Source organism: Terrapene carolina, unplaced genomic scaffold (genome assembly GCF_002925995.2).
Source record: "Terrapene carolina triunguis isolate 2854851 unplaced genomic scaffold, T_m_triunguis-2.0 Scaffold236, whole genome shotgun sequence".
Taxonomy (NCBI): Eukaryota; Metazoa; Chordata; order Testudines; family Emydidae; genus Terrapene; species Terrapene triunguis.
Window position 1 is genome coordinate 15,365,455 of NW_020664587.1, and position 24,568 is coordinate 15,390,022.

General features: G+C 51.4%; 3 protein-coding genes across 8 annotated transcripts; all 3 read right to left on the minus strand.

Moving 5' to 3' along the window:
• Positions 1-317: 317 nt before the first annotated feature.
• LOC112106146 (interferon alpha-inducible protein 27-like protein 2) lies at positions 318-6,037 on the minus strand. Of its 4 annotated transcripts, none has more exons than XM_029912685.1 (5): positions 5,087-6,037; positions 3,326-3,391; positions 2,153-2,191; positions 1,554-1,715; positions 318-549 (listed from the first exon to the last, which is right to left on the minus strand). In XM_029912685.1, the coding sequence occupies exons 2-5, from the start codon at positions 3,330-3,332 to the stop codon at positions 470-472; spliced, it is 288 nt and encodes a 95-aa protein (XP_029768545.1). In that variant the 5' UTR covers positions 3,333-3,391; positions 5,087-6,037; the 3' UTR covers positions 318-469. The 4 variants fall into 4 exon arrangements, with proteins under 4 accessions (XP_029768545.1, XP_029768544.1, XP_024055007.1 ...); XM_029912684.1 differs by having other exon boundaries at positions 4,494-6,037; XM_024199239.3 differs by having other exon boundaries at positions 4,068-6,037.
• An 11-nt stretch (positions 6,038-6,048) lies between these two features.
• LOC115271124 (interferon alpha-inducible protein 27-like protein 2A) lies at positions 6,049-10,625 on the minus strand. 3 transcript variants are annotated; one of them, XM_029912686.1, is made up of 5 exons: positions 10,027-10,625; positions 8,843-8,895; positions 8,086-8,120; positions 7,147-7,308; positions 6,049-6,524 (listed from the first exon to the last, which is right to left on the minus strand). In XM_029912686.1, the coding sequence occupies exons 1-5, from the start codon at positions 10,057-10,059 to the stop codon at positions 6,451-6,453; spliced, it is 357 nt and encodes a 118-aa protein (XP_029768546.1). In that variant the 5' UTR covers positions 10,060-10,625; the 3' UTR covers positions 6,049-6,450. The 3 variants fall into 3 exon arrangements, with proteins under 3 accessions (XP_029768546.1, XP_029768548.1, XP_029768547.1); XM_029912688.1 differs by having other exon boundaries at positions 8,086-8,124; XM_029912687.1 differs by lacking the exon at positions 10,027-10,625 and having other exon boundaries at positions 8,086-8,124; positions 8,843-9,399.
• Positions 10,626-12,203: 1,578 nt separating this feature from the next.
• LOC112106193 lies at positions 12,204-24,324 on the minus strand. Its single transcript, XM_029912707.1, has 6 exons — positions 24,217-24,324; positions 22,216-22,343; positions 17,513-17,748; positions 14,694-14,744; positions 13,612-13,773; positions 12,204-12,539 (listed from the first exon to the last, which is right to left on the minus strand). Exons 1-6 carry the CDS (start codon positions 24,322-24,324, stop codon positions 12,442-12,444), a joined length of 783 nt encoding a protein of 260 aa, XP_029768567.1. The 3' UTR covers positions 12,204-12,441.
• Positions 24,325-24,568: the final 244 nt, after the last annotated feature.

Genomic DNA, 24,568 nt, shown 5'->3' on the forward strand with positions numbered 1-24,568 from the left:
TTGGGGCTTTGCACATAGGTGGACTGTGCTGAGCCAAAGAAAAGACACCCACGAGAAAGAGAAGTAGCATCGTGCTCTCCAGCACCCTGCCCCAAGTCAGGAATGGACACAAGCTGGAACCCCAAATGCCCTGCAGCGCCCGCTTCTGGGAAGGTGCTGGGCACGAGCAGACTCCAAATGACCGGGGCTGTGGTCACACTTTGACAACACTCGGCTTGTGTGTGTGTGTGTGAGACAGACACGCGTGTACAAACTCAGGGGTTAACTTCCACTCTGCCCACAATCAACAGCTGTCAGCTATGTAACGACCAGATGCATTTAAATCAGCAAAAAGCTTTTATTGTTTTCTCCCATTTCAGCCACCAGCCAAACGGATTGTAAGGGCTGTTTGTGGAGAAGGCAGGACAAGCAAGAGGCAGGCTGCAGCGGCTGTTTCTGCAGGAGGAAGAGGGAAGAGCAGTCGTAGCTTTCACTTTGGATAGAAGAATGAAAGTGCTCCCCCAACAGCTGTCACCGCACCTTTGGTAGCAAGAGAAAGTCCTGCAGCACCTGAGAGGAAACGGAGGAAATTTTACCCCAGTTCATTAGGTCTCCTAGCAGGCCAGTTAACCCCTGCCATTGGTGCATCAATTTCCAACAAAGCTCCTGCCAGCACAATCTGACTGGGGGCACAACAAAACAAATAACCCTCCTTAGTTTTTGGCATGGATGTAATTGATTACGTTCTTAAATCGGCCTGCCGTCACCCAGGATTAGTAAGACAGCTGTGTGCTTTGTTCACCTGTCTTCACAGAACACATTGGAATCTGCGTTCCTCTAGCTTGGGTCATTTATGTCTAATGCAGAATAGTGAGTGAGTCCAGTCCAAAGCTAGAGTGGAGTTAATCACGTCTGGCTTTCTTTTGCCATAACCTTGAAGGGCCTTCTGTGGATTTATATGAGTAACCGCAGCTACTTTCTAATCCCTTCCCCTTCCCCTCACTCCCTTCTCCTGGGCACTTAGAAAACCAAAGCACTTTCGTTCAAGCATCTGCTTGTTTCTGTTCCGCTGCACTGTAGTGGCAGCCGAGTGGAATGGCACGTACACCCAGTTCGGTGTTGGGATGTGGCTAGCGTCCCTGGCTTAATTTCTCCTGGCTGGCTAGAGTGGTGAGCTTGAGGAAGCATGCCCCACGGCAATGTGGAATTCCACCTCTTGCCTGACAGCATTTGCAGCTAGAGGTCCTGCATCGGCGGGTCTACACTATGTAAGAAGATCGTGAACAGGATCCTAGGTGAGTGCAGGATAAGGCCAGTGCTAGTTAGGCAGTGAGCCCAGGTCCCCACTAGTCAGACCACCGATAACAGTATAGTTTGGAGGACCATACGCGCCGGGAGGAGCAGAGCTCATTTGCCAAGACAGTGGAGGGACAGTTCTTCTTTACATGCAAGAGAAGTGAGAGCAAACGTGGAAATACTAAGATCATCTTTCACTGCAGAATTGTTTGCCAGTCCTAAGATCAGACACGGATGCGTACGAATGAAGCTCAGCTCCTAATGCCTGCGAGACTTACCCACGGATTGCAGCACTGCCACAGTACTTCCAGCGGCTACCCCTCCTCCATTGGCTACGGCCGCTGCTGACATCATCTTGGCAGCAAGGGTCCCAGGTGCAATGCCTGCACCAGTAAAGCCTGCTGCCCCGAGTGCTCCTGGGACAGCAACGGTGGCAACTCCTGCATGACAAAAAGTGCTGCGATGTTAATTACAAAATGGGATCCCAGAGCACCGCATCTCCAGCTTCGGTCCCCAGAGCCACCCCCAGACCGACTCCCTCGCTGCTTCAATTGCTCATGCTCTGAACCACCACCCACGGCTCCATTTGTGCAGTGGCAAAATTCACTACAGGGCTTGAACATTTCCAAGCAAACTTGCTGCAAGCAGAAGTCCAAAGGAGTTGTCTCCAGCCACTCTCCCTGCTCTCCTGTGAGCGCCTGCAGCTTTGCGTGGCTTGGGGCAGGCACAGGCCATAAGGGCCAACATATCCTCAGTAGGCGAGACCCCTGTGCTTCGGGAGAGCAGATGAGCCAAGTAAACCCAAGGCAAAATAAATCTCAGTTACAATCTCAAGTGTTTTGCAATATTGACCCACTGTCCTGAGCTTGCAACTTACCTAATCCAACAGTTGCTCCAACAGCAATGGGGATAAATCCTAGGAAAGGAGATGTTTATAGTAGTGAGCCATCAAAGACTTTAGCAGATGATCAGCAGATAAGAATAGAAAGGGGGAGAGGCCTGTGCCGCAGTAACCTGGATTTTGTTTGAAAGTTCTCTGCCTCTAAACATGCTGGATTCCACTTTGCCATCATCTTTGAGCATTTCTACTCGATAGTGAGCCATGTACTCAATGCTCCACTCTGGGAAAGGCTCTTTCATTCTCTTGATTTAAGAGCACTGACCACCCCCAGGGCTCCTGGTAGGGTGACCAGACAGCAAGTGTAAAAAATCGGGATGGGGGGAGGTACCTATATAAGACAAAGCCCCCAAAACCTGGACTGTCCCTATAAAATCGGGACCTCTGGTCACCCTAGCTCCCGGTGAGGCCAGCAAGGCTGGGAAGATGGCTTCTGGGATCCTCAGGGCCGTGTAGGCACAGCAGTGAAAAGGGAAATAAAGTTTCAGATGCTCCAAAAGGGATATTTTAAAGGATCAAATAAAGGAGAACCAAGGGAGCAGTGAGATCAGTGGAAGGACTCCTGATTTACACTGCTGTACCTCACCAGACTCTGGCCCGCTCCCGGTCTTTCCAAGCGAATGCTTGTCACAGGAAGCCTTTCTCTGCCTCAGTTCAATGGCAAATAGATCCTTACGCAAGCCGCGCTGTATGAACAGACCACTGGGCTGCATTAGAAGAGCAAGTTTCCTGGGCCTGCCCATGTACATAGGAATTGACAAACTGGATCAGACCCGAGGTCCATCTCTGTCCAGAATCCTGTCTCTTACAGGGGCTGGAACCAGACGCATGAGAAGACCGTGCAAGAACCCTTGTTCTGGGCTTGTGGGGTTACTGGCTGCCTGCACAATACACGGATACAAAAACAACAAGGAGTCCGGTGGCACCTTAAAGACTAACAGATTTATTTGGGGAAGAAGTGAGGTTTTTTACCCACGAAAGCTTATGCCCAAATAAATCTGTTAGTCTTTAAGGTGCCCTCGGACTCCTTGTTGTTTTTGTGGATACCGACTAACACGGCTCCTCCCGATACAATACACGGGCGCATTAGTGGTGCCTGCGACGGAGGCCGTTCCTGGTCAAAGCTCAGTTAGTGAAAGAGAAGGACCTTACCAACCATGACTGAGACTCTGACCCACACACCCTGATCACTGGGATAGCAGCTCCGCTTCGTCAGCCCTGAGCAAAAAGCCAGAAAAACACTTAGATCAGTTCTAAGACTCCACCCACGCCCCGTGCCTCAGGGCCGGTGCCAGAGGCCTGGGGTTATGTCCGCAGCAGATAGGGCAGCTCCCGCCTAGCAAACGCCCAGGGAGGTGTCCCAGAGCCACTAACACAAGAGAGCATCAGCACAGGCCCCTTCCTTTGTGGAGCCTGAGCTAATAGCTGGGGTAACCCCACCTGCACCCCATCCTCCTCCTGCATAGCTGGTCCCCCCATGGAGGGTGTGGGATCTTCTCACGGACAAGTGAACTCCTAGCTGCAAGGAGTCATGCCCAGTGCACGTGTGGGGAGCACAGATCTGCTGGGGAGCAGCACACGCATCAAAAAATTCTAGAGTAACACCCACATCCCAGCCCCTCTGTCTGCTCTTCCCTTCCCCTGCCTGGACTGTCACCACCTCAGCATAGGGTCGTCTTTGCCCCTGTCTCCTTCCCTCGCCCCCTTGGCATGTGTGAATTCCTCCCCTTCTATAGCAGCTGCCGTGTAAACTGGAATGAGGCTTCTAAAAACCATATAATAAGCCAGCTGGGGGAAAAGCCCTGCCGGTCCCTATGTGGGTGAAGCCAGCCAATCGCTGCGCTCTCGAATGGACTCACGCATGAAAATGATTAAAGACAAAACATGCTATCACCTGGGGGGCAAACGCTTCTCACTAAAGGCTCCCTCTGTTGTGATCTCTCTGTCTCAGGCCTTGTCCTCAAAGGAAACCAGCACAGCACCCTCAAAAGACAAGCCTGGAAGCTGAAATTCATAATTTTGCTAGACACTAAAAATCCTGGGCTTAATAAAGACACTGGATTTCTGGCTTATGACAACAATCCGTAACCCACTCACCCCTTTGTCCCATGACCGCCGGGGTGTTAAACGGGCCACATCACCTGGACTGGTCCTTTAGACTAGGTGTCAACTCCGTATTCTAAACAATCTGTGCTACCTTGCCTTTAGCTGTGACACTCGGAGTACCTGTCCCAGGTCTGACGAAGAGCTCTGTGTAGCTCGAAAGCTCATCTCTCACACCCACAGGAGTTGGGCCAGTAAGAGCTATTACTTCACCCACCTTGTCTCCCCTAAAAGCTGGTAGAAGACAGAGATTCAGACGCTTTGACAAAGGATTTGCCCCCCTCTCAGCTGTAGCTACGCAAGCTCTAACAGGGCTTCTCTACGCTGATTGGCCCAAACAGAAGGCCCGCTTACAGCTGTGTGCGTAAACAACACAGGAAACGAAACTGATTTCTTAGGTTTCTATTTTCCAGCCCAAGTTGGACTTTATTCAGCCCTGAAAGAATCTTTCTTCCAAAGCCCGATTAGTAACATGAATCAGGAACGCTGGGCCTTCAAATTAGGATTTCATTTAAAGGCATCAGTCCCTTTCCGGCAGTTCGTCTTTCAGGGACTGTCTATAAATGACATAACATAGTTTGGTGATTTTTGCCAAGACCCACTGACCCATCCACCCCTTGTAACACTGAAACAAACAAGCAAAATTAAGCCCCCTCCCCAATGCTTTATGTAATTTATAGACATCCCCTCACTTCCCCTTGACTCATCACCCACAGCATGCAAATGCCCTAGCCCTGGGCAGATTTAGAAGAGGTATGTCAGTGCTGTTACAATGAAGGGTCTCTTGCCCTCAGAGCAGCAGCAACTTACCTCCAGCGTCCAGTGAGCAGAATGAATTGATTGCTGTGCAATGCAGCTGTATCAGGAGCCCAGTTTCCAGGCGTCTGCCACTACATGGGTGTGTGTGCAGAGAGGACGTCGCATCCCCCACTAATAGCAGGGATGGCAAGATCCCACGCCCTGCTCCCCTTTAACCTCCCTGCCGCTGGACACATGGACTCTGGAGCATCTGCATGTTAACATTCTTAGGGCACAAATAGATAAAACCACTTGAAGTGCCTCCCCTTGTGATCCAGACCCAGGTGGTACAGTCCTTCTATGCCAAGACAGCAAACCCCATCCTTGCCACATCCTAGCCGGGCAGAGTCCCACCCACCCGTCTCCTGGCCCAAGAAACAGTCTGTAGATATAAGCTGCAAAACAACGGACCCCACCCTGGGGTGCCGCCCTCTTCTGTGCGGCTGTAGAGTGGATAGAGGGGACCTCTGTGGTTTAAAATTCTGCTTGGTTGCGTTTTTTTTGCTTGTTACATTAGCCTAGACGATTCAGTGGTCAAGGTGAACTAGTGAAATGGTGACATCACAAGAGGCTGAAAGGTGTGTAATTAGGAGGGATTTTTAGTGACATGGCCCAAAACTCTGTTTCCGATTTGATTTTAATACCCACGTAACTCTGATGTCTGGGCTAGACAGAGAATGGTTTCATCCTGGTTTGAGCCTGTCACAGTAATGGGGGATTGGAGGACCGGCTGCAGCAATCCACTCCCCGAGGGCCCTAGTAGCAGGAGTTGCTTTTGTTAGAGCTTTATTGCATGTCTTAGAGCAGAGTCATCAAGAAACAAGAAGGACAGTCAGCAGAGGTGGCAGCTCTCTACCGAGTAACCCGCCACTGAGCTAGGAATGGCTAGCCGTAGCCACGTTGAGTGGCCACAAGATTAAACCCCAGGCTTATTGCAAAGCCGGCTCAGAGGAGGATGCTGGATGGATCCGAGAGATTCTAGCTCTTTTTTCACTTTGACAACACTTTGCTTTGGTCCTGGCAATACACTGGCGTGAAGGTGTGTGTGCACATTCGGTGAGCTATTTTGCACTGACACACAATCAGCCATAACAACTCAGGGCATTTAAATTTGCAAAAGTTTATTGATTTGTCACATTTCAGCCAACAGCAATAATTCAGCCATAATCCCAACAGAACTTGATGTCTGGTGTTGAGAAGGTAGAACAAGCAACAGACGTGCGGGATCTGTTTCTACAGGCCACTTGTTTTTGCATTCAACTACAAAGCCATTTCTCTAACTTGCTACTTGTTGCATTAGCCTGATGGTGCAATTGAAAAACTGCCAGCGGACGAGTCGTTGCGTCTTCTAGAGCATAAAGGAGCAGTTGTAGCTTTCAGACTAAGGCACCGACTGCTGCCCCAACACCTACTATCACAGCTTTGGCAGCTGCAGGAAGGCCTGCGGCACCTGAGAGGAAACAGAGAATCAGCTAGTCAGTATCACGACGCTGCTAGCAGGCCAGTTATCCCCCTCCCATGTCCTGGCACTATAGAAGTCATGACGCTTTCTGTATGGATGCAATAGGTTACACTGTTGCTTGGTAGTAGAGTCCCTTTTACCAGGCGCCAAGAGGCCAGTTCTGTACTTTGCTGCCCTGCCCTGATGGTGCAGCCTTGAACAGGAGTGGGATTTTCAAACAGGGCACTAACACTATTCCCCTTAAGGTCAATGGGGCGCATCCCCAGGGAGAACAGAGTGAGGTGGGTGAACCCTGAGCGCCTCTGAAGATCCCAACTGTTCCTCTACAACAATGGAAGCGAGCCATGGTACGGAGTGAGCAGCTAGCCAGAGGGATAGTGAAGAGAGAAGCAAGAGCATATTGCATCTAAGTGCTTAGCAGTTTATTAGCAGGGTCTGTGGGGAGCAGGTTTGGCCAGTCAGGGGAGAGACTTATTCCTCATTAAATGCAAGAGAAATCAGAACCACCACAGAAATGTCAGACTCTCTCCATGCAGGGTTGTTCATAAGGCAGGAGAGCACTACCAGACACACATGCATTTCAGTGAAAGGTTAGCTCCCCATTACTTACCAATGGATTGCAGCACTGCCACAACACTTCCAGCCGCTACCCCTCCTCCATTGGCTATGGCCGCTGCTGACATCATCTTGGCAGCAAGGGTCCCAGCTGCAATGCCTGCACCAGTAAAGCCGACTGCCCCGAGTACTACCGGGATCCCAACGCATGCCACGCCTGCATTCATGACACAGCGAGGTTAAGCACAGTCCAGGCTCCTACAGCAATTGCTTCTGCAGCAGAGCCAGCCCTCCATGAACCTGCATCCGTCCACCCGCCCAGCTCCTCTCCTGGGTGGTCCAATGGATCGTGGGGTTAGCAACCAGGAAGGGCGACAGGGTCAGAGCCATATGCGAACCACGCCCTGAACTGAACTTTCGCTAATCTGCAAAGCCAGCCCTAGCCGGGTGCACAAGTGGAGCTCAGAAGCAGCATCTTGCCTTCCTAGCTCTGCTCAGCAGAGTGCATTGATGCTACAGGACCTTGCTGTATCCCCGTGGGGCCGGTCGCCCCCTGAAAGGACAGCACCGGGGCAATGGCTGGGGATGGAGCTCTCACCAAGGGCACGTACTGTACAAGGAAGGCCTAGGCTCAGTATAGCCCAGTATGAACTGTGGGCTTGCAGGGTTTCAAAGGGATTGTCTCCAGCCCCTTTCCCTGCTCCCACGGCCCCCGACCTTGCGGCCTCATGTGGGCTGGGGAAGAAGTCAAGCTGACAGGGGCCGAGTTCTTGCTCTCCACAGGTCAATAACATCGGATGCCTGACTCTCCTGAGGTTCATTCACACTAGGAGGGGCAGCTGGTGAACCAGGAGAGTCCCTGGCCGAATAGACTCAGAGAATCTCAGGGTCGGAAGGGACCTCCGGAGGTATCTAGTCCATCCCCCTTCAATAAGTCTTTGATAAGTACAGCTGTCAAGTGTCAACCAAGCAGTGCCATGGGTTAGCCCCTTACCTGCTGCAACGCCTGCTCCAGCCAAAGTAATAAGACTGTCTAGGGAATGAGAATCTGATGTTAGTGGCCCAGCAAAGACATTCGCATGCTATAAACACGTAACCATGCAAAGCTGGGGAGGTCGGTGCCCTTAGTGAGCCCCAGGGTTGTTTTTTTTTATTCGAACCTCGGCATCTAAAGCAGCTGGAGTGCCTGTGTCCAATGTGAAGGGTTTGATAAGGAGAGCGAGGCTGGGGAATTACCTGATGGGTTCCCTGTCTCTGTAAAGCAGCATCTCACTGGCCAGGAGGCTGCGGCCGAGGTCAGGGAAGCCATGAAGAGCCTCCGCACAATGTAACCAAGGGTCAGAATAGCAGAGCAAGAGGGAAGGGATTTGGGGATGCTCCAGTCTGTTGCAAAAGGAACATTTCAAAAAGAAATGGCTCTGAAGTCTCCACCCCATCCGGGGCCCGCCCCAGCCATCCGTGGGAGCAGGGCCGCCCTGGAGACTGTTTGCCCTGTGGTGGTGATGAGTCCAAAGCAGATTCGCCTCAGTACTGCCAGCGCCAGGTAGAAGGAACCCAGCCAGTGAGGCTAGTTCTGAATTGTTCTCTTCATGCCACAGGCAGACACGTCCTCACGCGCTGGGGCTGCACGGGAAGTGTCCAGGGCCTCCCCCTGTTCTGGCTTTCGAGGGGTGGCTGGCTGCCAGCACGGCGTGGTGACTTCGTCGGGGAGCAATTCTTGTTCAAGGCGCAGGTAAATAAAAGGCTCTCACCAAGCATGTTTGCTGCGTGTGGCTCTGAGTCTGTCACCTGGGTATCGTTGGCCCTGCACAGAAAGTGGGAAACGCAGTTAGTCCAGTTCCGAGCACCCTCCCAAATACAGCCCCTGGGGGCCAGTGCCGCGGGTGTGGGGCTACCCGTGTAATTGCTGGTGTTTGTACATGCCCCAGTGTCACTAACTAGACCTCAGTTCCTTCCCCACGTGCAGCCAGAGCTAGTGTCCAGGGGTAACCCATTCTCACAGCTGATCTGCAAGCTGTCTCGCCAAACCCCATTGCCCTCCTAGCCACCCCCCCCACTTGGCTCTCGTGAGTGCACCCCTCACGTGTGGGATGCATCGCTCTGTGCTAGCACACATCCAGCCTCGCTCTCTGCCCAGACTGTCCCCACCCATGCAAGACCTGCCCTCGCTGCGCCATGCTAAGGGGGTTGCCTCTCACCCCTCTCATTCTTGGGCAGATTGTAATTTAAATTCTTGCTGAACATTTCCCCTCCGGCTGGGGGTGCAGGCTCTGGGGTAGGGCTGGGGATGAGGAGTTTGGGGTGTAGGAGGGTGATCTAGGCTGGGATTGAGGGGTTCGGAGGGCAGGTGGGGGATCGGGGCAGGGCCTTGGGGTGTGGGAAGGGATGCAGGCTCCATTTGGGGGTGTGGGCTCTGGGGTAGGGCTGGGAATGAGAGGTTTGGGGTGCAGGAGGGTGCTTTGGGCTGGGATCGAGGGGTTCGGAGGGCGGGAGGGGGATCAGGGCTGGGGCAGGGGGTTGGAGCGTGGGGAGAGGCTCAGGGGTGCAGGCGCTGGGTGGCGCTTACTTCAAGCAGCTCCCGAAAGCAGCATGTCCCTTCTCTGGCTCCTACGCAGAGGCGTGGCCAGGTGGCTCTGCACGCTGCCCCACAGGCACCGCCCTTGCAGCTCCCATTGGAGCACTGGAGGGGCCATTGGAGCGAGGCCATTGGAGCATGTAGGAGCCGGAGGGGGGCCATGCTGCGGCTTCTGGGAGACATGTGGAGTGGCCCCGACCCTGCTCCCCGACTGGAGTGCCAGAATGGAGCAAGCCCCAAACCCCGCTCCCCAGTGGGAGCTTGAGGGCCGGCTTAAAGCAGCTGGCGGGCCAGATTCAGCCCGCGGGCCATTGTTTGCTCACCCCTGCCCTAACTGCCCTGCAATTTCGCTGTACTAACCTCCTCCATCCGTGCTCTCCCTCCGCTGTGCATTAGCGAGAGACTCAAAGGAAACAGCTTTCAGATCCTCCTGCCTTGAACCCTTCCAGACTATTTTTTCAAACAGTGCTGTTCACTGCCCCCACCCAGTCCCAGAAGATTGTCTGAGACCGACTCAAATGCATCCACTAAGAATTTTCAAAGCTCTCTGCACTTAAGTTAGACTTGGGAGGCTCTTCAGGGGGTACTCACGTGAAATTTGGCCCAAAATCAAAGACAACCCTTCCCTCCTCCCGCCCCCCAGAAAAACAAACCAAACCAAACCCCACAATTCAAGAGCATTGGAGAAGTTTGCATAATCACTGAGGACAGGCAGGTGAAAGAGGATCCCTAGGTTTCAATTTCCCAGCCCAAGCTGCGAGAAACGAAAGTAAAAGCAAACTTGGACTTAAAAAAATACAGTAGAACCTCAGAGTTCCGACCCCCCTGGGAACGGGGGCTGTGTGTAACGCTGAAATGTTCAGAACTCTGAACTAAACGTTATGGTCGGTCTTTCAAAAGTTTACAACTGAACATTGACTTAATACAGCTTTGAAACGTCACGATGCAGAAGGAAAAATGCTGCTTTTAACCATCTTAATTTAAATGAAACAAGCACAGAAATAGTTTCCTGATCTTGTCACATTTTTTTTTTTTTTAAACTTTCCCTTTTTGTTAGTAGTTTACATGTCCCACGGCACGGTACTGTAATTGCTTTTGTTTGTCTCTGCTGCTGCCTGATTGCGTATTTCTGGTTCCAAATAAAGTGTGCGGTTTGACTGGTCAGCTCGTAACTCTGAGGTTCTACTGTACGAGGTTTCTTAGAAGTGCGGCTAAGCACGGGAAGGAAATCAGATTACGAACGGGGAAGTTACTTTGTTGGAAGCCTTCGTTCCACATCTGTTATAAATATCGTCTGCCCCAGGGAGAGCATCACAGAGATAAGGTTGGCAGAATTAAATTTTTAAAAATAAATTAACAAACAATATTGTTTTTTAAATGTGTCTATTTAAATGGTCACAGTTGTGCAAAATTGTGGGTTTTAAGCATTTTTATAGATTTAAATTTTCACCGTTGCAGAAAATTATTGGGGATGGGCAGGCAACTGGGGTGGGGGGTGTGTGTGTGTGAGTCAATAATTTTTTAATGGCAGAAGACGTAATTCAAAAAGTTAAAGCCTTATAACCGTTACGACGAATTGTCAACATCACATATCAAAATACACCTCTACCTCGATATAACGCGACCCGATATAACACGAATTCGGATATAACGCGGTAAAGCAGTGCTCCGGGGGGGCGGGGGGGCGCGCTCCAGCGGATCAAAGCAAGTTCGATATAACGCGGTTTCACCTACAACGCGGTAAGATTTTTTGGCTCCCGAGGACAGCGTTCTATCGGGGTAGAGGTGTATACAAAGTAAATAAATATCCTTCATTCAAACGCTAAGTTCTCCAGCAGCATTTGTCTTGCTTTGCCTATCCATAAACTTCAGTTATTGGAAATAGTTTTGGTGGGGGTGCCTATGAGGCAATCCACATTTACCAATAAAAATCTAACCCTTCCAGTCCTAGTTAGGAGCCACCTGAAGCCCAGGCAAAGTTAAAAATGTTACTTATGTTATGGGGGGAAAGAGTAAAATGTATGGAGCTGTGGGTTCCTGTCATTTTCAATTTGTTTGTTTTTAGCAAATGCAACCTCCCACCATTGCAAGGTAAAATTCTCTCATCAATAGAGCAGCAGCTTACCTTCAGCGTTGGGGCAGAGGACTGGTCCACCCTCCAAGGGACGTCGCTATATATAGGGAGCACTGGACCCAGCTATATACAGTGAACCAGCTTTTGGGTGGGTGTCTAGACCGCAGGACAAGCAGCCCACCCCAAAGGCAGGGGAAATGCCAGGGTCCCCGCGCTCCCTTTTAAACACAGGTTTAGGGAGGATTCACTTGTGAGCAGTCAAAGTGTGCTCAACCCCTCGCCCCCCCTCCAAATCCTCGCCCCTGAGATTCACAGCCAGATGGTACAGTCTGTGTGCAAAACGAAAAACATTTTCTGAAAGTTTCCTGTCCTGCTCATGGGTCCAAGGGAGATGCTTATAACCACCTCCGACGCTCCCTAGGGCTTTGACTCTCCCCACATCAATTTCAAACTAACCAGTTTGTCCATTTAAAACCAGCTTTATTGTTTTCACACACACCCCCACCATAATCAGAGCAGCTCAACAACCGTTAAAGAGAAGGCAGAACAAGCGACACGTTTGCAGTAGCTTTTCCCAGGCAACAACGAAGTAATTACCACCCCACATCACATAGCTTGCTGCATTGGCCCCGCTTTGCAGCTTAAGGGTTTCCAGGACTGGTCAGTGTCTACTTCAGATGCCAGCAGGACTTGCATAGCTTTCATTTATGCTTAGAGAACCAGGAGCCAACAGCCGCACCTACAGATCCTAGTGCAGTGCCCAGCCCAACTTTAGCACCTAGCGAGAGTCCTACAGCACCTGCAAGGAATCAGAGGAACAGCTAGTCAGTATTACTACATTGCACGAGTCCCTTGACTCTCCTAGAGGAGTGAAATCTGCTCTTAGTAGTGTAAGTCCAGAGAGACTCCAGAGACTAGTGGAGTCACTCTGGATTTGCACTAGCATGACTGAGAATAGAATCTAGCCCAGAGCCACCAGCTAACCCCTGCCCCTGGCCTCTGCTGATAAGGGATAGACTGCCAGTGAAATCTGAGAATTAACCCTTAATGCTTTCTGCACTGACACAACGGACTCTGCTATTTTAAGGCCGCTGGGTGCAGTCTTCTTTCTTCCCAAGAGCTGCAAGACACGTGTGGGTTGATCACCTGTTGATCTGTGCGCCTCTGCCTTGGTTCATTTGCATCACCCATTATTGGAGGAGTCCCTGATCAGGGGTACAGTGACCCTAGTACTGTATTTATTACGAATCTGCCAGGGTTTTAGCTCTCGCCTCTCCCCCTCACGACTCCTTCCTAGAGGAAATCAATCCTTTGAGTGTCTAAAGCCAAACATGTGGGTTAGTTCTTGTTCCTGCGGTGACCTGAGCACGCACCCCAGTGCAATGTTGGGATACGTACAGCATCCTTGCCTTAATTTCTGATGGCTTGAGCTGTGGATTCAAGAAAGCACCTCCCTTCCATCCCTCCCACCCCCATGGCAATCGGGACTTCCACCTTTAGATGCAAATGCTGGAAGGCATGGAGCACCGGGGCCTGGCCTGACAGTTTAACAGAAGTTATAAAGCTATACTTGGTAAAATACTGAATACACAACGTGATCAATGCTACTTATTTCGATGAGGTCAGGCCCAGGCTACCCAGACCACCACCATCACCAGCATACTGTTGAGTACACGCAGCACTGCCCCTGCAGGTCACGTGTTAGCAAAGTCAGCCGGTCACACGTTAGCAACACATTTGGTCAAACAATATAGAGACAGACTTTGCTCTTCCTTCTAAAGGAAAATCAGAGCTTGTGTGGCAGTGGCAGGATCGCAAGGCAGGAGAGCACCAGACACGGGTCTGAATGAGGCTTCACCTCGTAGGCTTACCCGCTGATTGCAGTGTGGCCACAAGGCTCCCAGCAGCCACTCCTCCTCCGTTGGCGATGGCAGCTGCTGACATCATCTTGGCAGCGAACGACCCAGCTGCAATGCCTGCTCCAGTAAAGCCTGCTGCCCAGATTGCTACTGGGGCCCCAATGACTGCAAGTCCTGCGTTAGAGACACTGCCGTGTTAAGCAGAGCATTGGCTGGTAGGCCAGGTCTAATAATTGGTATAACTACATAAAAAAATTCACACCCTAAGCAATGTACTTCTACTGACCTAACCCCCCAGTGTAGACAGCTAGGGCCGCATTAGACTTGCCAGGGCCCCGGGCAGAAGCTAAGGAGCCGAAGCCCGAGTTCTGCCATGCGGGGCTGAAGCCGAAACCCGATCATGTAACTTAGCTTTGCCAGGCCCCCTGTGGCGTGGGGCCCCAGGCAATGCCCTGCTTGCTACCCCCTAACGCCAGCTCTGTAGACAGCACTATGTCAAGAGGGGAGCTTCTCCCATCGACACAGCTCCTGCCTCTCGCGGAGGTGGGTGAACTCCGGCAATGGGAGAAGCTCTCCCGTCGGTGTAGTAGCACCTTCACTAAAGCGCTACAGCAGCACCGGTGTATGTGTAGACAAGCCCTTAGACTGGCTCCAGCCAGAACGTCCATGAACCAGCTCCCACCCACAGCTCCCACCAAGCTGCATGTCCTGACCTAGACTCCCAGGAAGGGCTACAGGGAGACTCAACCCAGGCAAGGCAGATCACTGGAACCAGCATGGCTAGGACACCCCATGCCTGGAGAGCCGTCCAGTTCTGCAGAATAGACTCAGCCCCCCATGGGCACACACACGAGTTCAGATACAGATTTCTGCTCCCCAGGCCAGTGACTCCACTCTTCCTCTGGAGCCGCTGCCCACTCACTGGGATAGAGTCAAGCAGCCAATGAGGTGTCCCTGCTCCCTACAGGCCAGCATGTTCACGCATCTGGAGTCTCTTTGCCACCACTCAGCATGACACCTGCACAGTCTGCAGGGGGAGAAGCTGTGCCACAAAAAACTCTGGATGAATTAAGTGCTTTGACTTAGCCCCTTACCTATTCCGACACCTGCTCCAATTGCTGCTTTCATTGCTTTGCTTCTGGATTCTAGGGAAGGAGAAGATTTGCATCACTACAATGAGATCAGCACATTTTAAACACACACGTGGAGGAAGAAGCCAGCTCCTGGTGCAGCCACCTCCACGGTCCAGGCTTGTTTCTAAATCGCTGTCTAAATTTGCTGGATTTTGCTCTGCTACAATGATCAGCAAGTACTTCCACACAAAGCAGGCACTTCCAACAGGACACATTTACCCAGCAGATCCACTTCCTGAAGGGTTCCTTTGTCCTCTTTGTTTAGGAAGGTCTCTGACCAGCCCAGAGGAGGAGACTGGGGCAGCAGGAGTGGGAAGATTGTACTCTACTGGCATTCCAGAAATGGTGGTCCAGGTAAAAGCAGCAGAGGAAAGAGGCAGAGAGTTTCAGATGCTGCAGAAAATACATTACCAGTAGCACTGGATTCTAACCCATACTGAGCACACTCTCCATGAACATCACTCGGAGCGGAGGCCTTCTGTCCTTACACACTTAAAGCAGATTTGCCTCAGTATTGTCTGCTCTGAGGGGTGAAGTAACCATCCACTTAGACCAGCTTAGAATGGTTTTTCTTCCAGCTGTCCCAACAAATTCACCCCACCACTGGTTTCTGCTGTGGAAGTGTATCTACTCTACAGAGCTGCCTTGACTGACCCTATCTCAGTGAACTTCTCCTGATTCAGGATAACATGCGACAGCGTGACCATGCCATAAGCCAACAAGTGTGTGCTGCGGCAGGCTGTGACTCCCTGTGTCCGCACTAGCACTGCATCCATTTGTGTTACGCTAAGGCTTCTGGGAGTGTGTCCCAGGGTGCACAGCATCACTACAAACTGCACCACTCTCCCTAGGCATCGTGGGAGAACTCTGCTCCTCGCCAGGCAGGGATCAGAGACTGCAAAGATCTAAAACCTGGAAACTCCCAAGATCCACCTAGTTCCAGGAAGCCAGGAGGTGTGGTGGCATGGATCCTGCACAGAGCAATGACACACTGCTGCTAGTAGCAGTTTTTATAGAGCTACTGACGTCTTGGCGAGAGGCAAGAGAAGCAGGTACAGCCGAAAGCAGCAGTAGGTGTCCCAGTAACAGTCTTGCTCAGAGAATGGCAAGGTGTGATGTTGACAGGAGAATGTGTCAGTTACATGCAGAGCTTCAGGAGACAACTAAGAAGATAAAGGGAATGCTTTAGACTGAGTGGGTTCAAGAATCTGAATCTTTACAGGCTACTTTCTACTAGACTTCCAGACCCTGGCAATGAGAGGTGACCTCTACTCTCACGTTTGCTTTGTATGATGGAGACAATAGTGATTTATAGATGCTAGGGCAAACGGCTCTGTTTTGGTACATCTCGTGAACAAACCAGCATAAGAAAGCTCATTAATTGAATACATGCAAAAGCCAATTTTTTTTTTCTTCTAAAATGTGAGGTCTTCCTGGAGAGGGATGTTTCAAAACCCTTTCTAGTGAAGGATTAGCAGCCGGATTGTCATCGTCAGTATGCAACAGAACTTGAAAAGTGCCAGGTAGTTCAGTATGACCAGATGAAAGGGAAGGAGCAGTTTAAATGTTAGTGGTGGTTACTCACTGACAGCAGCAATGCGAATGCTCTTGCTGAATTCTGCAAGTCAAGCTCTCGACAGGCACTGGTGTGCTAAATGCAGCTGGCAGATGTCTCAGCCAAAGATTATTTATTTTACAATTTTTTTTTAAAAAAAGCAGCAGATTTGGGCATGCTAAAATGTGCAGATTTGTGTGGCTTTCACAGAATTGTGTGTGTCAAAATGTCAAGAGTCAAAGATGTTTTGACTTTTTAGTTCCACACAATTTTGTTTGTTTAAAAATATAAAGAAAACTCAATAAGAACAAATGTCTCATTCATCCCGAAAACAAACATTTTGCAACTTTTAAATCCACTGATATTTTAAAACAAAAACAAACAAAAGAAAAACAAACCACACACCACCTGGATTTTGGCTCAAACCCTTCTCCCAAAGCAAAAAAAAAAACAAAACAAAAAAAAGGAGTTTTTGAATTGCCAGGATACTGAGAAACCCACCCGGCTCTCAACACCAAGTGGCATGGAGCCTGTGACAGAAAGTAGGTGTTTTAATCAGATACAGGTAGTGAAATTACACATCAGAATAAGGTCTCTCTTTCCCTCCCCTGCACTGGGCGTGAATGCATGGGGTACCACTGCTGTGACATTAGCACATCTGCCTTCCTCATAGCACAGAGGGGATGTCATAGGAGCAGGACTAACGTGTTGTGCACCAGGGAGGTGTTGCCTCATTCCTGACCTTTGGCCATGCTCCCTTCTGCTGCCTGCTTGGCTAACCTTGAACGCTTACGGTGACATGTGGATACAGGATGGGTGCCTGGTTTATGAGCAGAGATTAAATAACTAACTGTGCACTGGTGAACATGCAAAAACCCTGCACTGCTTTGCTTAGTGTGCTATAAAGAGACAATCCAACTGGGTCCTGCTTTTGAGGGGGCTAATTTCACAACAGGAGACTGTGGTTGAACCAGAGCTCCTTTGCCCTCGGCAGTCTGCTAATGGTTTTTCACCCCACCCCACCCCACCCCACTTCAGATCCATCTGGGGATGTGCGTGCTGGAGCGGGAGAGGGTGAAAGCTGGAAGTTACTGCCCACCAGGGAAGCTGTATCTGTCATTAGTCATTATTCCCACCTCTTTGTTCATAGTGTCGCCCCCCCTACCCCCATAACAAGTAATGCCAGTGCACGTCCCCCATAGGCATGGTCAGCACGGGGACTTACTGGGCTCTGGTTCTGATTCTGGTTCCTTCTGTGTCCGTCTCAGCCTGTTCCTCTTGGTTCGGCGCCTGCTCAAACAGCTCCTCTGCCTCCTGGGAAGGATCTCCGGCTGGAGGCGATTCCGTCTCAGGCCAAGGCAGGGCCAAAGCAGCAGGTGCCCGTTCCGCACATGGCGATTCACCCGCCTTGGCCTCCATCTCTGGATCAGAGACCAGAACTGGCAGCTGCGGATCGAGGACCTGCATGGCCAACGTGACCTGATTGTGAACTTCAAGGCAGGGTCACTGCTTGCAAGTTGCAAATGGGAATCAGTGGAGGCCAGTGGGGAGATTCCAGCGGGATTGTGGGAAGGCATAGGAGGACTGCTTTGCATCAATGGTTAAGTTGTGGTGATAACCTTTGGCAACACTGGTGCTCTGCTGGGCCCACAGGCATCCTGGCCACCTACAAACTACAGTAACTCCTCACTTAACGTTGTAGTTACGTTCCTGAGAAATGCAACTTTAAGCGAAATGATGTTAAGTGAATCCAATTTCCCTATAAGAATTAATGTAAATAGGGGGGGTTAGGTTCCAGGGAATTTTTTTTTTGCCAGACAAAAGACATTATATATATATATACACACTGTATAAGTTTTAAACAAACAATTGAATACTGTACACAGCAATGCTGATTGTGAAGCTTGGTTGAGGTGGTGAAGTCAGAGGGTGGGATATTTCCCAGGGGATGCCTTACTGCTAAATGATGAACTAGCACTCGGCTGAGCCCTCAAGGGTTAACACATTGTTAATGTAGCCTCTCACTCTACAAGGCAGCACGAATGGAGGGAGCAGACACAATAGACGCATGGCAGAGGCTGCAAACATTCCCTGCGGAACCTGAACGTGATGATGAACCCAGGCTATCCCGCTGGAGCGCACCACTCCCTCCACTTTCCAAAGTGACGAGTGGTGCGTGTGTCTGTGAGACAGAGATCCATCTGACAATGTCACACATCAGCCCAGGGGAAGGTTCAGGTGAGCAAATCCCTCCCCTCCAGGATCCAACCTCAGTGTCCCTGTCTGCTCAGGATCCAGCTCCGTCAGTTCCCACTGAGCGAGTACGTGCTTTCTGGGGCACCCACGCACACCAATGCTATTATCACAACCGGGCACTGGCACGGACAGGTAGGACAGCTCACCTGCACCCCACATCTCTCCCTGCACAACTCCCTGCCCCAGCTCATTGTTATCATAGTCCTGCCACTGGGCGGCTAACGCTTGGCACGGCTAGTAGAGTGAAGTGCCATTTGGTTGCAAGGAACCACAGCTCTATTGGAGGGGGCTCTGATAACACCCCCAGCCCCCGTCCTTTCTGCTCTCTTCTCTCCCTGCTAGGCTTAGAAAAACATGTCAGGACAAAGCGACACGTTACAGTGTGATGCTTCAGCGGGGCAGCCCAAGAGGAAGGAATGACCCCCACTCCCCTCCACGGGTGGCATTCGCAAGCGGCTCCGCCTCTGTAGCAGCAGGTGCGTGAACTGGGCATGGTGCTCATGACATCTCAACTGCGCAACCAGGGCGGCACTTGGCCCCCTCCCTGCCCTGGGTACGTGACTCAGCTGTGCTTGGGCTCCCACACGCCCGGCAAGGCTGGAACAAGGAGCTTTAAGGTGGCTGCAGAAGCCTTTTTTTTTTTTTTTTGAGTTGTGAACACCTCAACTGCTAGCAGAGCACCTCATCCTCCCTGATTGAACTAACCTCGTTATCTCCATACTGATTTATACCTGCCTCTGGAGATTTCCATTACTTGCATCTGAAGAAGTGAGGTTCTTACCCACGAAAGCTTATGCTCCCAATACTTCTGTTAGTCTTAAAGGTGCCACAGGACCCTCTGTTGCTTTTTACAGATTCAGACTAACACGGCTCCCCCTCTGATACTTGATACTGCTTCTGGCACTTTAAAGGGACAGCAGGAAGCCAGGCCTTTAAGATGAAATTTGCAAACTGCCTGCAATCCACATGGAGTAAAAATAACCCTACACAACCCAGTTTCATCAGGGCAAGTGAAACACGGACAACCAGTCCACGCCAAAAGCCAGAGGTGGACGGGTGGGTGTAGGAGACAGACATGCTGTAACAGCACAAGGATCCTTTAGATGTGTCACAACTCAGGTTTGGCCTCAAGGGTAGACACCAGAGTCTGCTACAAAACCCAAGCCCATTGGAGAAGTTTGCACAGACCCTACAGCCTTGATAACAAACCTGACTGCATTAGCTCCTGCTTCCCAGCCCATCTCAGGGGAGAACACCCACAGGAAATGGTACAGCCAATGCAAGGCAGAACTGGATTCAAAACGCTGTTTCAGGTTTAATAATTAAAGGCAGTATTAGTAACTTGGGATAAGGAAATCTGTCTGCTTAAAATAAGGTGTAAGAGGGTCCCTTTCACACACAAGACAGTTAGTTCGCCTTCCATTTCTGTTTAAAATAGTCTCCCTTCCAAACAGCCTTGCTCAGAAGATGCCCCAGCCCCAGATGGAATTAGCTAGGCCACTTGATCGTTGCAAATTTCACTTACCGCTAGAGCAGCTGGTCACTGAAGAGAAAACACTCCAGCTATATACAGGGAGCCCAGCACCCAGCTACAGGGAGTCGGCTTTTATGTGGGTGTCTACGGACAGAGGAATATGCAACCCATCCCAAAGGCCAAGTAAATCATTAGGGAACCCCACCCCTTTAACCTCTCCCTGCTTTACACAGAATTATCAGGACTTATTTATCATTAATGTCCTTAGCACACAAACCCTCCCTCCCCTCTCGAACCTCTCCCCCCTGTGACCAGATGGTATAGTCCATATATGTTCTGATCAGGTGTTTAATTCCAAGGTTGGGCACTATATAGTGAGTGATTAAGGCGGTAGCTGTCTGCCCAATAAACATGGTGCAAAGGTGGCCTGCAAAGTGAAAGGAACATGGTGCTTTGTTTTCGTTCTTTATGGCGGATAAAAAGAGCTAAGAGGATTACAAATTCTGCATGGGTTTTTTTTTACGTTAGAAATTAAGGTCTTGTTTAGCCTACGTGCAACTGGAAAATGAGTGAAATGGTGACAGTGCAAGAGGGCAACCGTTTAGCAATCAAGAGAGGAAAAGATTTCGAGTCAGACTGCTTAAGACTTGGTTTGATGTTAATTCTCTATTTAACTCTATTGTCCAATAAGCACTTTGGAGAAAGGACATCTTTAAAGATTCAGCACCCCCCCACCTCTTTAGTTAAATGTAGGCTCCAACCCATGGTCCATCTCGTCCAGTATCCTGTCTCCAACAGTAACCAGCCCCAGATTCCTCAGAGAAGGGGACAAGAAACCCTGTAGCAGGCTGATGTGGGATACATTGCCCCACAGGAAGTTCTCATCCGAACCCCTAATAGTTAGAGACTGGCTTGAGCCCTGAAGCAGGAGGTTTTCTTATCAAAACTCTCCGTTTTAGCATTATCTATGTTAGCTCTGTAGATTTCTGTTTCAATTCTCCTTTGTGAGGGTCCTGGTCTCAACAACCTCCTGTGGCAGTGAGTTCCACAGTCCAATTAAGTGTTGAACGAAAGACACGAGGCAGTTCCCAGCATATATCCCTGAGAGCCCCAGGGAGTCCTCCAGTGATACCATCACAGCCGATCTTGACACGGCTGATATTTCTAAGGTTAAAAATAAAAAGCGGGCAGACGGAGTAGGGGAGAACCCTTTCAGGCCATCTCTATCCACTGTCAAGAACTGAAAAAGGAACATAAACCAAACTTTGAAACTCCCGTTGCAGGTCACCATTAAATTCCTTTAGAGCTTTCCCTGTTTGAGATCCTGGGTAATCCAAGCTGCCAGGTCAAAAGCTGAAGCTAGCTACTAACCCTGATCCTGCATACGCCCCTCAACATAGGTTTAGCTTTTGTAAGGAGTCCCAGAGGAGGGGTCCCTTGGCAAAGGGAGAGATCTTACCCCAAACCACTGTCCTCCAATGACTCTGGGCGCTCCTGTCTTCCTGCCCCAGGGGAAGGCGAACGAGCTGGATCCTATTAAAATACCCTGGTGCCTCCAAGCCGCCCCATTCTCCCACGTCTCGTTCTTCCCAAGCATAGCAGGCCCGTAAGACACATGTACAGAGCATGCCGCACACGCGTGCTGTCCGTTGCCTGGTGAGGCTGGCGTATGCGCCACTGCAGCTGGTTGAAGGGGACCAAATCCAGTTCCAAGTTGATCTGGTTCCTTTTTACCAGCCCCAGGGACACACTCTCTCCAGGGCCCAGTCCCACGTCGGGGCTTCTGTCCCCACCAGACGAGTATGAGCCCGTGGTCTTCCTCCAGTGGTGGTGTGCAGACCCTGTCCTGAGCCGGTGCCTGCAGGACGTGAGGACCCCAGCCCAAAGATACATACTTCTTAACATTCCATAACGCCAGCTGACTCCCTATGGGCATATGAAGAAGTATGTAGGGTTGGGAGGGAGGGGCTGCTCCTCCAGGCCGTGCACCCGGCAGCCCCCATTGGTGCTTGGCTTGCTGCTGTCATCCCCTAAGCTGGGTGAGTTGGGCCTCTAGCTGCGCGGGCAGGATGGGGGGGGGTGTATGAAAATAATTTTCTGGGCCCTTGCTGGGGTGCTGAGGCCCCGAGGGGCAAGCCCTCACGTGTACCGGCTCCCTGCAGCATGCACGGGGCTCGCCAGCCAGGGTCAGCACCTACCACCATCTCAAGGCTGCCTTCCAGTGCTCCTCCTGGACTGGACAAACCCCATCTCCTGGAGACTCCGAGGCAGCTGCTCCCTCTTCCCCCTTGTTCCAGCTCCTGCCCTGGGAGGCCCGTTCTGGACCCTGAAAAGAGAATGCAACGAAACAGCAGCTTTAGAGACTGGGGGAAAAGGGGGGCTCTGTCCCTTTGCCCTGTTTTGTGAGCACCCTCGGGGCAGGAGGGAGCCGGGAGCGCCTGATGGCGGGGCCGCCCCCCACCCTGAAATGGCGAGTGCCCTTGGGCTCACGCTGGAGGTGGGGGGTGTTGGGGCTGTTGTATCCCCCCCTCGAGCACAAAGCTCTCAACAAAGCCACATGGGAGACTGAGGGGCAAACCCAGGGCCTGTGCCCCTCAGATCTGGCTCTGGCATGTCTCTGGCTGATCAGGCTCCACCCTGTGGTGCTGATTCACTCTGCCAGGCTGCCAGCCTCCGGGCTGCACTGGGGAGGATGGGGGAGCTGCAGAGGGTCCAGGCCTAGGAAACAGGGCAAATAATGAAGGGAATCGGCCCTGGAGACCCTGCTCCAAACTCCTCCCAAAGTACTTGTGGTTAGGGAGCCTCGCTGCGCCGATTTTGCCCATCCCTTGTTCCCAGTCTCCATCCCATGTTCCTTTCTGTCTGCCCACCGGGGCCAGCCCCTTCCCCTCTCTGTGCCTCAGTTTCTCTCTCTGTAAAACGAGGATCACAGGTTTCTTGCTGTCCCAAGTGGCATTTTGTCAGGCTTCATTCAACGGTTGCAAAGCACTATGGGATCCTCCGCTGGCAGGTGCTATACAAATGCAAAGGAGTTCTACAGCCTGGCTGCTGCCATGGGTGTGGGTGTGTCAGTGCGTGCACACACGTGTGCATGGATGTGTAGGAAATGTGCACCGCTGCCCTCCGTTGAATAGAATCAGACTGCTGCAACGTGTTTCATTGTCCCTATAGCGCTAACACTCAAAGACGTTTAGGCCTGCGCTTTCAGAGCAAGATTGAGTTCTATCCCCGACCCTGAGAGCGGCTGCAATGCACAGGATGGCGTCCAAGGTCCCGAACCGGTCAGAGATTGGTTGCAGCGTGTATGACCTTCTCCCCACCATCTCCATTCAACGTCACTTCCCCAAAGTGATCCGGCTACATTAAAACCCTTCTCTGAACCAGCCTCATTTTTCATGGGACGACGACATGTTTTTACCAACCACGCTAAAAGCTCCACGTCCCACCAGCTCCTCTCCGCTCAGGAACGTTATTCATTTGTCAGCTCTCAATGCTATTGATTCCTTCCCGGTGGCGGAGCGGGGAGGGCAAGCGAGTCGGGTTGTAAAGGCAGAGAAAGAGGGAACGTCTCCTGCGTAACCTCTCCAGGCTGCCAGGGCACCTCTGGCCCGAGCGGCACTGACTGTAACTGGAGCTACATCAAGGCGAGTACGTTACCCACCTGGGGACGAGGGGGGCAGGATGGGCTTGGCTGAAACAACGGCGGTGAGACGTGCTTGGAGTCTGACGTTTGCCTGTGGGAGAGGCTGGGGGGGAAGGGCTTAGGGGTGGGGAATGACTGGCTACAGAGACCCTCTCGGTCATGAGTTCAAATCCAGCAGTGAGCTGCAGCTTGGAACATCGTACCATCCCAGTGAGCGTGCAAAATGAGGCGCTTAGTAGAGACAGGAGGGTCATCCTAACTGGGCTCTGGGCAGGTGGCTTATGCTAGTGTTACAGGCGTGCGCCGTCTGCACAGCTGTAAATAGACACGGTGCCAGCAGATGGCGCTCTGGAACATGCAGCCTGGTGCCTGGGTTTTGGGGGCCAATCAGACTTGCCGTCGGGTCCGTTAGGCGCTGATCTAACGAGCGGGGACTCCCAACAGACACCCGGTTACTTCCAGGGTGTTCTCGCGTGCCTGTTTCACTGTCATTCACGCTAATTCTCTGCCTTTCATGGGAGCAGCTCGAAGCACTTTGCCTGTGTCATTAACTAACTAAGCTTTGCAGCACACCTCCCAGGGAGATGTAGGCCTCATCCAACACTGCAGTGAGTGCGGCCACCTCTGGGGCAGAACACAGCAGCAGCTCGGCAATACAGGGCATCCCCGCTCAGTGGTTTAGAACCGGAAGTAAAGAGATGGACTTTCTAGAAATGGCAGGGGAGCCGGGAGCTGTTTGGCTGGCTGCAGTGGCTCTGTGAGATGAGCTGGAGGCGCTGGATGCAATTCGTAGTGGCCCATCCCATCCGTTGGCCGCCACAGCAGAGAGGCTGTGAATTTACTGAGCCAGCGACTGGACTTCCCGCCAGACGTAAAGGGGCTGCCTCCTGGCCCAGGGGCGAGTGGCC

Bases quoted from the DNA above. Each gene is read 5' to 3' on its own strand.
- LOC112106146 (XM_024199239.3), bottom strand. From the start codon at position 4,188: ATGAATTTCAGCTTCCAGGCTTGTCTTTTGAGGGTGCTGTGCTGGTTT. The intron at 3,392-4,067 runs GTGATAGCATGT...CTTTTTGCTCAG, and splicing joins GAGAAGCGTTTGCCCCCCAG to GGCTGACGAAGCGGAGCTGC. The intron at 1,716-2,152 runs GTAAGTTGCAAG...TTTGTCATGCAG, and splicing joins TGGAGCAACTGTTGGATTAG to GAGTTGCCACCGTTGCTGTC.
- LOC115271124 (XM_029912686.1), bottom strand. From the start codon at position 10,059: ATGCACAGCGGAGGGAGAGCACGGATGGAGGAG. The intron at 7,309-8,085 runs GTAAGGGGCTAA...TCATGAATGCAG, and splicing joins TGGAGCAGGCGTTGCAGCAG to GCGTGGCATGCGTTGGGATC. The intron at 6,525-7,146 runs GTAAGTAATGGG...GTTTCCTCTCAG, and splicing joins GGCAGTGCTGCAATCCATTG to GTGCCGCAGGCCTTCCTGCA.
- LOC112106193 (XM_029912707.1), bottom strand. From the start codon at position 24,324: ATGCCCTGTATTGCCGAGCTGCTGCTGTGTTCTGCCCCAGAGGTGGCC. The intron at 17,749-22,215 runs GTAGGTGCTGAC...TTGGCCATGCAG, and splicing joins AAGGCAGCCTTGAGATGGTG to GTCCTCGATCCGCAGCTGCC. The intron at 13,774-14,693 runs GTAAGGGGCTAA...TCTCTAACGCAG, and splicing joins TGGAGCAGGTGTCGGAATAG to GACTTGCAGTCATTGGGGCC.